Source organism: Emiliania huxleyi (assembly GCF_000372725.1).
Source record: "Emiliania huxleyi CCMP1516 unplaced genomic scaffold EMIHUscaffold_443, whole genome shotgun sequence".
In the NCBI taxonomy this organism is placed as follows: Eukaryota; Haptophyta; order Isochrysidales; family Noelaerhabdaceae; genus Emiliania; species Emiliania huxleyi.
In genome coordinates this window covers 54,665-66,961 of record NW_005198665.1, presented here as the reverse complement: position 1 = coordinate 66,961, position 12,297 = coordinate 54,665, and the positions used below count along the sequence as shown (strand labels likewise).

The following is a 12,297-nucleotide window of genomic DNA, read 5'->3' as shown; positions in this document are numbered from 1 at the left end:
CTCGGCCCACGGCGCCTTCTCCTCGTCGCTCAGCGCCCGCCACCGCTCCCCGACAATCTTGGCCAGCTCCTTCGCGTCCAAGTACAGGCGGGCGCCGCCGCCGCCGCCGCCGCCGCCGTCGACATCGCCACCGTCGGCGCCTCCGTTGCCTGCGACACCGGCCGCAGCACGCCCCGCCGCGCGGCTCTCGGCATGCGCTTGCTGCACCGCGGACTTGGTCGCGTGGAAGAAGAGGAAGTACGAGGTCTGCGGCGGCTTTGGCGCCCCCTGCAGACGGACGGCGCCGCGTCACCGTTCCGAGGGGAATGCTCCGAGGCGGTTCCGAGGCGGTTCCGAGGCGGTTCAGAGAAGGCCCCGAGAGAGGCGTCTCTGTGATAGTCTCGGCAGGGGCGACGCGCGCGTCCCGCCGCGCCTCTTGCCGCTCTTGCCGCTTCCGCTTCTTCTGGCCGTTTTGCTTCTCGCGCGTCGCGTCGCTTCGCGGCCTCGGCTCGAACTTGGGCTCGCGCGGCCTCGCCGCCTCCCGCGCGTACGCCACGGCCGCCTGCAGGAGAGGGTCCGAGACGGGTCGGGGGGGGGGGAGGCTCAGGGGAGGGCTCGCCGCGCGTGCGCCACGGGAGGCCTCGACGGCGGTGGCGAAGACGCCGAGGTGTATGTGGCCCGACTTGCTCACGCCTGCGGGAGACGGCATGGGCGTGTCGTGGGCGTGTCGTGGGCGTGTCGTGGACGTGTCGTGGACGTGTCGCGAGAGGAGTGCTGAGAGGCGGGCGAGGTGGCGCCCTCGCCCTCGTTCTGTGGAGCTGCAGCTGCTCTCGGCTGCCTCTCGGCTGCCTCTCGGCTCTCTCTCGGCTCTCTCTCGGCTTTCTCTCGGAGATCTCGCTCCGTGGAGCTGCAGCTGCGCGCTGAAGGGGCGAGAAGGCAGCGGCCTGCGGGGAGACGACAGCGGACATGTCGCGGGCGCGTCCCGCTGGACAGCCGCGCGAGAGGGGCGGCAGAGGCGAGGGCGGTGGCGGGGTGGGCGGTGGCGGGGTGGGCGGAGCTGGTGAGGGCGGTGGAGGGGGCGAGGGCGGTGGAGGGGGCGAGGGCGGTGGAGGGGGCGAGGGCGGTGGAGGGGGCGAGGGCGGTGGAGGGGGCGAGGGCGGTGGAGGGGGCGAGGGCGGTGGAGGGGGCGAGGGCGGTGGAGGGGGCGAGGGCGGTGGAGGGGGCGAGGGCGGTGGAGGGGGCGAGGGAGGCGGAGGAGTGGGCGGTGGTGGGCGAGGGAGGCGGAGGAGTGGGCGGTGGTGGGCGAGGAGGCGGAGGAGTGGGCGGTGGTGGGCGAGGAGGCGGGCAGGCCTGCCGCGGGCGACGCTCAGGCGCACGCCGCGGTAGCCCGTCTCCGACTTTGAGCTCAGGTGCAGCCTCACCCCCTCCGCCTCCTCGAGCAGCGGCTCGGAGAGGAGGGCCCGTCGCGCCTAGCACGGGGGGGGGGGATGCGTGGGGGGAGGGAGGGGGGGGGGGGCGAGAAGGCGGCGGCGAGGGCGGAGGCGGCGAGGGCGGAGGCGGCGAGGGCGGAGGAGGCGATGACACCTCCTCGTGCGCCGCCGCCGCCGCGTCAGCCTCCGCCTTGGTAGGCGAAGGAGCTGCCACTCGAGACACCTTGGGCTCGAGGAGGGCGCGCGCCTGTTCACCGCCGGAGGCGGTGAAAGAGGCGCCGTTCACGGCCACGCTGACGGCTCGTGGAGAGAGGGGCGCGCGTACGCCACCGCCGCCTCCGCCTTGGTGGCAAAGAGTCCGAGGTGGCGGAAGGTCTTGCCGCGCTCGCCTTCGCTCACCTGCGCCTTGAAGCCGCCGCGGCACGCGACAGCGGTCACGCCCTTGTAGCCCGTCTGCGAGCGCGCGCTGAGGTGCAGCCTGACGCCGCCCGCCTAATCTCGGGTGATCTCGGGTGATCTCGGGTCATCTGCCGTCGAGGTGCAGCCTGGCGCCGCCCGCCTCGGCCACCGCCGGCGCCGCGAGCTCGGCCAGAAAGCGAGAGTCGTCCGCCCCGAGGGAGGCGTCTCCATGCCCCGTACCGCCAGAGGGGTGCCACCCAAGAAGCCCGTCAAGGCCACGGCTGCCCGCGGCGTGGCAGGAGTGGTCGCCGCCAGGGGCGCCTCCGTCGGCGATTGCGTCCGGCGAGCCCGCATCGCCCCCACTACCCCCACCCACCGTCTTCTCGTCATCGTCCGACTCGCCACCGTGGGACGCGCCCACGCCCTGCGCCGCCGCTCGCACCGGCCGAGCGCCCTGAAGGGCGACGCTCGGGCGGGACGAGAGCGGCGTGTCGTCCTCCTCGCTGTCCACATCCTCCTCGCTGTCGGCCTCGCCGCCGCCACCATTGCCGCCGCCGCAACCCGCGCCGCCCGACACCTCGCCCGCCGCAGCGGGTGAGCCGTCGGAGGCCACGCCGACGAACGCCGGACGGAGCCGGGCGCCGGCCTGCTGCGTCTGCTGCGGAGAGCGTGCCCACCGCTCGACGTGCCGGAGCCACGTGTTCAGCTTCGAGGTGAGCGCCGGCTTGTCCGCTGCGGCGAGCGCGCCGCTGCCGGGAGGCATCCCCTCAAGCTGCCGCGCCGACTGGCGGCAGAGGTGCAGGTTGACGTTGCCTTTGGCGTCGCGGTACGGCAGCAGCCGCGCCTCGCGGAGGAGGAAGCGGGAGGCGGCGAGCCCGGGTAGGTCGATTTCAGCGAGTGGGGTGGCGCTGTAGGACGAGGAGGACATACCTGGAGGCCCCCAAAAACCGCGAAGGCGGGAGCATTGAAAAAAGAATTTTATAACGCCGCACTCTCGCACAGCACAAATCCGCTCCCTCGCACAACAGTGGGCACGGGACTGGCGCGCACTGGCACTAACACAGGTACAAAAAGAAAAATGGCTGGACCGCTTCCTTGATATTAAAGCCCCTTTGTTATCTCTGCCGTTCTCCCATTCCTCCCTGGCGCCGGCCGGTTTTTAGTTTCTTTCTTATAAGTGCTTCAAAAAGGCAGCTCCCACGAGAAGAGACAAGAGTTGACGACAAGCTGCCGTCCTGCGCGAGAGCCCAAATCACTTTGTGTTCTGTGACTGTGTCTGTAACGGACGAGCTGTGATTTCTTGTTGCTTTCCGAAATCTCTCTTTGACTGATCTCTCTCTTCTGTTTGTTGAGTCTCTGATGGGGTCCCGTACCACGCGGAATCGACCCTATATCTCAAGTGCTCAAGTGCTCATAAGTCTCGGTGCGGACATCTCTGATGACACTCCGTTTTCGGGGGCGTTGCATTTGCCAAACCTTTCGAGCACATAAAAGGGCACACGGCGCACACGGCGCACACACACCTCTGGGGTCCCTAGCGCGGCGGTAGCAGCCGCATCAGCGCGGCGACGTGGGCGTCCTCCTCCCCCACCTCGCGCAGCCACGCCGCGAGCGACTCGAGGTAGTCTCGGTTCGCGCCGCTCGGGCCGTGCGCGCTCGCGATGGTTAGCGCGGCGGCAGCCGGGTCGGCCAGCATCACCGGGGAGAAGAGCGGGTTGTCGCACGTCGCAGAGTACACGAGCGCGCGCACCGGCGGCGCGCCCGGCCGTGCAGGCTGCACCTGCACCACCTCGCGCGTGTAGCCGCCCTTCTCCCGAAAGTCGAGGTTGGCCAGCACGCGCGGCACGTCGTCCGCCCCGACGCGGTAGCACAGGCCGCACGTCGTCGAAGGCGGCTCGCCCGGCTCGCGCAGGCCCTTGGCCTCCAGCTGGGCGTCGGAGATCATCGTCGCAACGAGGCCGGGGCTGGAGGGCGTGCCGCGGTGGTCGCACGAGCGCTGCGCAAAGTAGCGGCCCCAGCCGGAGCAACGGCCGACGAGCGTCTCCTCATGCGGGAAGTCGGGCCGCCAGCAGAGCGAGCCGTAGCCAAAGATCCAGAGCGGGTCCGGCACCTCGACCCCGCCGGCTGCACGGTTCCCGAGCCACACGCCGGCAGCCGCGTCCCACCGAGGCGCCGCAGCAGGCGCCTCGGCGGACGGCTGCACGAAGCTATAAAGCCAGGCGGCGAAGCGAGCGAGCATCGTAGCCCAGGCACGATCGATGCTTCTTGCCGCGCCGCGTGAGAACCAGCGTACGACCAGCAGTTCGCACAAAGGGCACGCGAGGTACGACCGTGCCCGACAGTGCTATTAAAATGACTCGGCTCCAAATGGCTGCAGTCGAGTCACACGCCGTGGAACATCCTCGGCTCTTCACACACCGACTTGCACATATACCTTTCATCCACAGCTCCGTCCGTGAAAACACCGAAACAACACCAAGACGACGCTCGTCCACGCACGTGGACACCAGCGTCCTGCTTTGCCCCTCCCGCCCACCCTACAGAAGGGGAGACCCCGAGGGAGGCGAAGGTAGGTCGCGCCAATGCTTTAAAAAGGCACTTTTTCGGTGCTGCAGCCCCCCCAAAACAGGCGCGCGCAGCGCGCCCAGGGGCGCCGCAGGCGCCCCAAGCGGCGCGGAGCGCCGCCGCAGGCGGAGGACAGCAGGTGCGCGAAATTAAACGCCATTTTCGGTTCCGCGGTTTTGCCACTATCTGCCACTAACATTGAAATCCGGTACAAAACGACTTAGCCGAAACAGCTGACAGACAGACAGAGAGCACACACGTTCGAGACGGGGGTGCGCCGACCGCCGTCGCGGACCCAGTAGAGCTAGATGGTCCCACAGGATGCGCCCTTAGCCTCTGAGCTCGTCCTAGACATTTTAGGGAAGCGTGGGCAGACCAGAACGCGGCCACGGCGACGCTCCGAGGCTGTCAGCAGCGCTGGCGGCGATCGTGGCGACAGCGCCTCGCCGCTGCAGCGGCACAGAATCGAGGAAGTGGCGTTGGTGGCAGTATCAATGAGATATGAAGGCGGCCGTAATGCTGGTGGCGCCTTCGAGGGCGGCGGAGAGGGCGGTAGCAGCGACGGCGATCGAGTCATGTGGCAGGGGTGCGAAGATGCAGCAGGGAGGCTTGAGTTAGCGACGCGGGGCGGTGGCGTGCCAGCAGGTAAGCGGCGGCGGCGGAGAGCAGGTGCGCGAAGTAAAGGCCAATCTTGAGATATCCATTTTGCACCACCTTTGGATTTCTGGTACAAATTGAATTGTGGATCTTGAAGGCACGCGCAAGAGCGCACACCAGGCAGTTGACTGAACCTCGGATCTCGCTGCGTCGATTATCATACGAGCGGTGACAGTAGCGGTGGCAGCGGCGGCAGCGTCGACAGGAGCACCTACTGCAGCGTGAAATGTGAGCTGGGAGGCGGGAGGCAGATGCAATAGGAGCGGGAGAGTGAGATCGTCAGCCAGCACGGCAGACCTTTACGGCGCGGCTGCGGGCGCGTTTGCAGTGACATGCGATCCATGTGGTAGCAAAGGCACGGCGGGAGTAGCGCGTATGCAGGCTGTGAGCGAGGGTGGCGCGTCGCGAGTGGCCTTCAATGGCTTGGCTAGCCCGTCACTCCAGTCAGTTGGTGTCAGCGACGAATCGGCCATCCTGCCCCCATTAGGGTCGGTGCTAAAAAATCCCTGTATGGTGGCGGCGTGCCGTCCTCCCATGGGTTGTCTTCTTTTTTACCTCCCATCTTCGAACCGCGGTGAGAACGAACCTGCCAAGGTGCACGTTGTGGACTTCCAGACGCTAGTCTTCCAGATGCTTCTAACAACTAGTAAAATTCTGCAAAGGGGTGTGAACGGAGAGAGCAAACTCTGGCAGCTCCCACCGCCGTAAGGTGACGCAAAAAACACGCTGCTGTTACAGGGGCTGGGCGCCACGGGTGAGCTTTCGAGGGGCGCTCTTCGCGCGCCTGCGCTCCGTACGCACCAGCTGCCGAGGGGCGCGCACTTCCCGCCTCGAGTACCGCTCGACGAGTCGAGTTATTGGCCGGCGACCGCTGCTGCGACTGGGCGACGCGCCTGTCACGGGGGCTGGGCGCCGAGGGCGAGCTTGCCTGGGGCGCTCTCCGCGCGCACGGGTTCGCCCGCGGCAGCTGCTGAGGGGCGCGCCATGCTCCTCTCGATGATCGACCGACGGATCGATGTCTTGGCCGGCGACCGCTGCTGCCGTGGGATGGCGCGCCTGCAGGAGGGGCTGGGTGTCCAGGACAAGCTCGCGGGGCGGGCTCTCCGCGACGATCAGCTTCGTGCGTGTTGGGCCCCGACGCGTGCGCTCTTCCAGAGCCGCGCGGCCGTCAGCCGCTGCCGGGGGCGCGAGTGCGCGTTTGAGCAGACTGCAGAGGGCTCCGCCGCCTGCTGTCTTCATGTCCGGGCGCCGACCGTCGCCTCTGATGTTTGGGTCGCGTGCGGGTGGCCAGCGACGCCGCTGCTCGCGCGTGTCGGCACGATGCGGCTCCGTTGGCCTGACATGCGCCCCGGAAAATGCGACACCGCCAAACGCCGCACCGGGGGCGGCCCCCCTCGGCCTCGCCCCTCGCCCTCTCCGACGGTGTGCGTTGTGGCTCTGCACTGAAGAGCTGATTATGTGCGCGACAGTACGAGAAAAATCACCGCCCAAACAGCGCGCGTAGTACTATATTGCAACATGCCCGCCCGTAGTCCGCCTCCCGGCGTGCATTGTCTCCACAGTACTACTGCGGAATCAGTACGCGCGCGCGTGCGCGCAGTAGCCAGTAGTCAGCCGGGGCGCTGGGGGTTGAAGAGACGTGGGGCGCGCTCGAGGTCGACAAGCCTCCCCCTCCCCTTGCCCGCGTCTGGCCAGCGCGCCGCGACCATGCTGTCAATGTCGAGGCGCAAGCATTGCGCGCAGTCCAAGCTGCGCAGCTCGACAGGAGGTGCGGGGCCGGCGGCGGCGGCGTCGAAGGAGAGCTCGCCGCGGCACTCCTGGCAGACAGCGAGAGTGCCGCGGAGCGCGGCGACGCTGGGCGTCGCGCAGCGCGCCGCCGCCAGGCGCCTCGCCGCGGCGTCGCGCTCGGCGTCCTGGCGCGCCGCCTGCAGCAGCGGAGAGTGCTCCGCCGTGTCTGCCGCGAGGAGGAGGCGCCTCGCCCGCGTGCGCAGCATGACCAGCCGAGGGTACGTGTACCAGTGCTGTGGCCACGACTGTGGCAGCAGCAGGCCCTCGGGCTGGTTCGCAAGGAGCGGGTCCTTGCGCCACAACAAAGGGGGAGGAAGACAACCGTTCTTGTACTGGAGCAGCAGCTTCTGGTTGCGCGGCTCCGAGGGCGCCCGCTCGATGTCATACAGGTAGTCGAGCGCGCTGCCGTTCCAGACGGCGGCGAGCTCCTGCGCTAGATCGCCGCTGAGACCGGGCGGCGCGTGGCCGCTGCGTGGGCCGGTCAGCAGCGAGTGGACCTCGCTGGCGAATTTACGATCGAGACTGCGCTTCGCCGCCTTTTTCTCCGCCTTGCTACTCCCGTCCGCCTCCCCCCCCTCGTCCTCCTCCTCGTCGTCGTCGGCCGGCCCGGCCTGCTCCTCCATGGCCTCGCCGACCGGCCCGGCCTCCACCTCCTCCTCCATGGCCTCGCCGACCGGCCCAGCGCGGAGCACGCGCATAGCAACGAGGCGCTTGCGAGCTTTGAGCGCCTTGTTCCGCTTCTTCGGGTTGAGCTCATCGTTGCCTGGAGGCCGATAGCCGTGCGTGCCGCCGGGCGACTCCGGGCCGAGACGCGCGAGCCACCCCCGCTCGCGCGCGGCATCCTCCTCGCTCCAGCACAGCTCATCGGAGGCCGCTAGGTACCACTGCCCCGCGGGCGCCTGCTGTCGGCGCTTTTCAGCTGCAGTGCGGGGCATCGCGCCGACTCGAAGGTCCAATCTTGCTTGGCGTGCACGAGACGCCGCCCGCTTTTGTGAGCAAAAAAAAACTAACGTTGTTTTTAAGGGTTGCCCGGCCGGGTAAATCCCTGTGTGGTGGCGGCGTGCCGTCCTCCCATCCCTCTCTTGGGTTGTCTGTTTTCTTTCTTTCTTTTTCGGCCGGATTGCATATCTGTTTTCTTTCTTTCTTTTTCGGCCGGGTTGCTGCGCAAAATCTCGCGCTGCGCTAGGCTCAGAGCGAGTTCGCGCTGCGCTAGGCTCAGACGGCGTGCGCGGGCCGCCGGGGGGAGAAGACCCTACCGGCACCGCTCCTTCGCGGTTCGTGCATCGCCTTCGGGAGGTCAAGTGGAAAACGACACACAACGCCGTGACTGTCGACCCGCAGCTGATATGTCAGATAAAAACCCCTTTGCAGCCAAGCCTACTGGCACCTAATTCTTTTCGCTTCCCTCGCTTGAAGCCGCCCGCCACATGCATGGATGCACACACAGCGTCATTTTTGGGGGCGCGCCGCCAGGCGCGTCCCCACTTTTGTATCACACCTACCCCATGTATCGTAGTTTTTGTTAGTATCGAGGTCTCGTGAGTTTTGGTCCTGACCGGCGGCACCGCTCCTCTGGCGGCGAATTGCGAGCCGAGCATATCGAGGTATCCCTGCCCCTGCCCAGCCGCCTCGGACGAGTCGATCTTGCCGTCGTTGTTCTTGTCGAGCTCGTTGGCGAGGTCGCGCTTGAGGTACGACCATGTGGTTAGCCCCTCTCGACGCCGCTGCCCTCGCCGCCGGTGGCGACCGCGCCGCCGACGTCGGTCGCGCTGGACGGCAGCGCGTTCCCAGCCTCGCCGTCGCTCTTCTCGCCGTCGCTCGCTTCGCCCCGCCGCTGGTATTAGGGGCCGCGCTGCCGGCGCCGAGCGTACACACTCACTCTCTACGTCGGTCGCGCTGGACGGCAGCGCGTCCCCAGCCTCGCCGTCGCTCTTCTCGCCGTCGCTCGCCTCGCCGCTGGTATTGCCTCGCCGCTGGTATCTCGACCAGCGTGCCTGTCTCGACGACAGCGTGCCCGGCCAGGGCCTCGCCGTCGCGTCCAAGCGCAGCCGCTCCGATGCGCCTCCTGCAACTCCGCGGGCTGCCGCAGCACGTATAGTGTCGGCCGTACTCCGCCACGCCCGCGAGGACGTCAGCCGCTCACCGTCTCGACCGCCGCGTCGTTCCGTGACCTACCGCTGGAGGGGCTCCTGGCGCGCCGCCCGTCGGTCGACGCCCTCGCCCCTGCGCTCCACCAACGACGCCGTCGCTGTCCTCGCCGACGTGACCGTAGGCGCCCAGCCCCATTGGATGCAGCCGAGATGCAAAATCCCCGTGCCGTACTCCCCCCTGACCCCCCCTGGACGCGTCCACCCTCCGTCCAATCGAGCCGTCCCCTCTTTTACATACATAAATAAACAAAGCCGAGCGTCACCTGCCTCCACGTCTCTTCCTCTAAGGAGAGGAGAGGCTCGCCGCGGGCTGCCGCAGCACGTATAGTGTCGGCCGTACTCCGCCACGCCCGCGAGGACGTCAGCCGCTCACCGTCTCGACCGCCGCGTCGTTCCGTGACCTACCGCTGGAGGGGCTCCTGGCGCGCCGCCCGTCGGTCGACGCCCTCGCCCCTGCGCTCCACCAACGACGCCGTCGCTGTCCTCGCCGACGTGACCGTGAGGCCAGACCAGCATTGGATGCAGCCGAGATGCAAAATCCCAGTGCCGTAAACCCCCCTGACCCCCCCTGGACGCGTCCACCCTCCGTCCAACATTCGCATCCCCTCTTTTACATACATAAAACGCACACCTCTCTACTGTGAGATGGGTAAAAAGGAACAGGCCCCCGCCCTAATACCACTTACGGGAGGGTGGTATTTTCTTTTATACGCCCCCTTTTTTTGCGGCAAAGTCAAACCACCCCACCACCCTAGTAAATAAAAACGGACACCTCTCTCCAAGTGCTCTCTCTGTCAGCCGTCACTGCACTATTATCTATTTCTCAATTGTATTTTTGTGGGCTGAACAACAGATGAGAGATCTCTTGAGAGATGGGTTTGGGCGCCGCTTGACGGCCGGGGCACGCGCCCAGGCGCCCACGCTGGTGCCACGCACACACCCGTTAGCGACACCGATATAGCATGGGGGGGTCCCACTCCCAGTTTCTGTGCGCGCCCCTGGCGTAAATACCTCTCAACGGACACAAACACACAACTGTCACGACTCCTGGCCCAAGGCCAGGAGGCCGTCCTCGTCGTCCCCGAACGAGACACCGCTCGGCAGCCGCCGCACCTGGCCAACGGGCGGCGGGTGGTGCGGCTCGGCGGCGCCTCCAGCGGAGCAGCTCTGCGCGTCGTTGTCCACGTCGATCGCCGCGGCGCGCAGTTGGGCGTCGCGCTCCTGCAGAGCGGACGGGCACAAGCGAGTAAGGCTGGAAGGCAGCCGAGAGGAAGGCGCCGAGAGGTCGCCGAGAGGTCGCCGACAAGTAGCCGAATGGTGCCCGAGATATGACCGAGAGGATGCCGAGAGGTCGCCGAGGTGCAGCAAAGTGGAGAGCTGGCGCGCGCCTCGCGGCTGCGGCTGCCGCCGAACTGGACATCGCCGCCCCCGCCGCCCGCCGCCGCGCCCTCGGCGAGGCCCTGGTCTGCCGGGCCGGCGCCGCTGCGGGCGGGCTCAGAGGGGCGGCTCACCTTTGCCGGCTGCCCCTCCACCTTCACCACCACGCCGTTGAAGTCGCCGCCGCCGCTCTCCCGCTCGCGCCTCCGCTTGACGGAGTCGATCAGCTCACGCGCCTGTGACATGATAGCAGCGGCGTGAGAGTCTGAGTTTCGGGCTAGATCTGAGGTAGATCTCGGCTGGATCTGGCGCGCCCGGCCGAGGGCCTCGGAGGAGCCAGGCGTGAGACCACCACCTCCTCCGCCTCCTGGGCCTTGCGCTGGTCGCGGCATCTGCTGTCCGCGGTGCGGCATCTGCATCGGCCCTCCTCCGCTCTGCATGCCTCCTCCTTGCATGCCCCCGCCCCGCATCTGCTGCATCATCAGCATCTGCTGCTGCATCATCTGCTGCTGCTGCATCATCTGCTGCTGCAGCATGGCTTGCTGCTGGAACCAGACCTGCTTCGGCGTGTTGCACTTGAAGCAGCTGTGCCGCGAGGCGAAGACGTTGGCGCTGCAGTTCGGGCACACCCAGTCGCCCGGCCGGTGCCCGTGGCCGCCGTTGTTGTCGTTGGGCATGCCCCCGCCACCGCCAAAGCCCATCCCCCCCATGGGCACCCCGCCCATGGGCATCCCCCCCATGGGCATCCCCCCCATGGGCATCCCCCCCATCCCTCCAAAGCCGCCGCCGCCGCCCATCCCGCCGCACATGCCGAAGCCGCACCCCATCCCGCCGCCGCAGAACCCGGCCGCACCCATGCCGCCACCGCCGCCCATGCCGCCACCGCCGCAGCTTCCCATCGCTGCGCCCGCTGCTGCGGCGGTGGCGGCGCCCGCACTGGCGGTGGTGGCGGCGGAGGGAGAGGAGACGGCGGCTGGTGGCGCACCCGCCGTCGCCGGCTCGAGCGGCCCCCAATCGTCGTCTGGCGCCGCCGCCGCCGCCGACTCGCTCTTGACGACGCCAGAGGCGGCGGCGCCCGCCTCGGGGACGAACGTCTCTGCGGCGTTCGCCGCCGGCTCGGCGGCCGCGTCCGCCTTTGCGTGCTTGACGTCCTCGTAGAGCGCGCGCAGCATCTCGCGCGCGTGCTTGTTTGGCACGACCTCGTCCACGCGCACGCCCGTGGTCGCGCAGAGCACGCAGCGCGTCCCTCCCGACGCGGGGTCCTCCACCAGCGCCTGCGTGAGCGCGCTGCCCGAGACGGAGGCGCCGCAGCAGGGCAGCACGACCTGCGGGGCGGCGTGGACGTGTCCAGGAGGTGTGATGCGGGTGCCGCGGAGGTGTGTGGTGGCGCAGGTGTGTGGTGGTGTGTGGTGGCGCAGGTGTGTGGTGGCGCATGCACCGGGTCCTCGAAGAGCCGCTTGGTGATCGGGCACTTGAGCTCTTCCGGCACGTGCTCCGCGTCTACCTTCTCGAGGCTCTTTGCCGTCACGCGCGAGAACTTCTTCTCGTCGGCAACCTGTTGCGGGGATGGCCGTTGCTCACCCATGATGGTCGCTATGGTCGCCATGGGCAGGGGCACCCTCTCTCCCCCTCCCTCCCTACTCCTCGGCCACCCGTCCGGCAGCCGTGAAGAGATCGCCCGCCGCCCCCCCCCCCCCTTCCCACAGCCCCGATCCCACTACACGCGTGCTGCCGTCGGCGAGCGCTCTCTCGCTGCCAGCCGCTGCCATGCAGCCGCCACTCACGCTACTCGCGCACCATGCGCACGAGACTGCCGTCGGCAGCCTGGAAGCCGCTTGCAGCGTCGCCGCCCTCGGTCGTCGCAGCCACCCGCCGCAGCATCACTAGCGGGGGGGTCCGGGGGAGGGGTGGGCAAGGTGTCATGGATCGCGGGGGTAAAACGCGGCGTGAAA

The 12,297-nt window shown here is 68.1% G+C and overlaps 5 protein-coding genes across 5 annotated transcripts; all 5 read right to left on the bottom strand.

Annotated features, from left to right (window-relative positions):
- Positions 1-10: 10 nt before the first annotated feature.
- EMIHUDRAFT_245037 (hypothetical protein) lies at positions 11-688 on the bottom strand (the record flags this gene model as incomplete). The annotated part of the gene is made up of 4 exons (XM_005768896.1): positions 11-69; positions 208-267; positions 395-541; positions 626-688. Coding segments are annotated over 4 exons (329 nt in total), but the record flags the coding sequence as incomplete, so codon positions are not given.
- A 1,003-nt stretch (positions 689-1,691) lies between these two features.
- Positions 1,692-2,736, bottom strand: EMIHUDRAFT_245036 (hypothetical protein; the record flags this gene model as incomplete). Its single annotated transcript, XM_005768895.1, has 3 exons — positions 1,692-1,901; positions 1,978-2,262; positions 2,422-2,736. The coding sequence occupies 3 exons, from the start codon at positions 2,734-2,736 to the stop codon at positions 1,692-1,694; spliced, it is 810 nt and encodes a 269-aa protein (XP_005768952.1).
- A 618-nt stretch (positions 2,737-3,354) lies between these two features.
- On the bottom strand, positions 3,355-3,903 carry EMIHUDRAFT_47921 (hypothetical protein; the record flags this gene model as incomplete). The annotated part of the gene is made up of 1 exon (XM_005768894.1): positions 3,355-3,903. A coding segment is annotated over one exon (549 nt), but the record flags the coding sequence as incomplete, so codon positions are not given.
- Positions 3,904-5,725: 1,822 nt separating this feature from the next.
- On the bottom strand, positions 5,726-7,801 carry EMIHUDRAFT_445404 (hypothetical protein). Its single transcript, XM_005768893.1, has one exon. It carries the CDS (start codon positions 7,751-7,753, stop codon positions 6,641-6,643), a length of 1,113 nt encoding a protein of 370 aa, XP_005768950.1. The 5' UTR covers positions 7,754-7,801; the 3' UTR covers positions 5,726-6,640.
- Positions 7,802-9,833: 2,032 nt separating this feature from the next.
- EMIHUDRAFT_459155 (hypothetical protein) lies at positions 9,834-11,951 on the bottom strand (the record flags this gene model as incomplete). Its single annotated transcript, XM_005768892.1, has 5 exons — positions 9,834-10,189; positions 10,480-10,622; positions 10,701-11,117; positions 11,331-11,670; positions 11,784-11,951. The coding sequence occupies 5 exons, from the start codon at positions 11,949-11,951 to the stop codon at positions 10,007-10,009; spliced, it is 1,251 nt and encodes a 416-aa protein (XP_005768949.1). The 3' UTR covers positions 9,834-10,006.
- Between the last annotated feature and the right edge of the window lie 346 nt (positions 11,952-12,297).

Coding starts and splice junctions, on each gene's coding strand:
- EMIHUDRAFT_445404 (XM_005768893.1), bottom strand. CDS start 7,753: ATGCCCCGCACTGCAGCTGAAAAGCGCCGACAGCAGGCGCCCGCGGGG.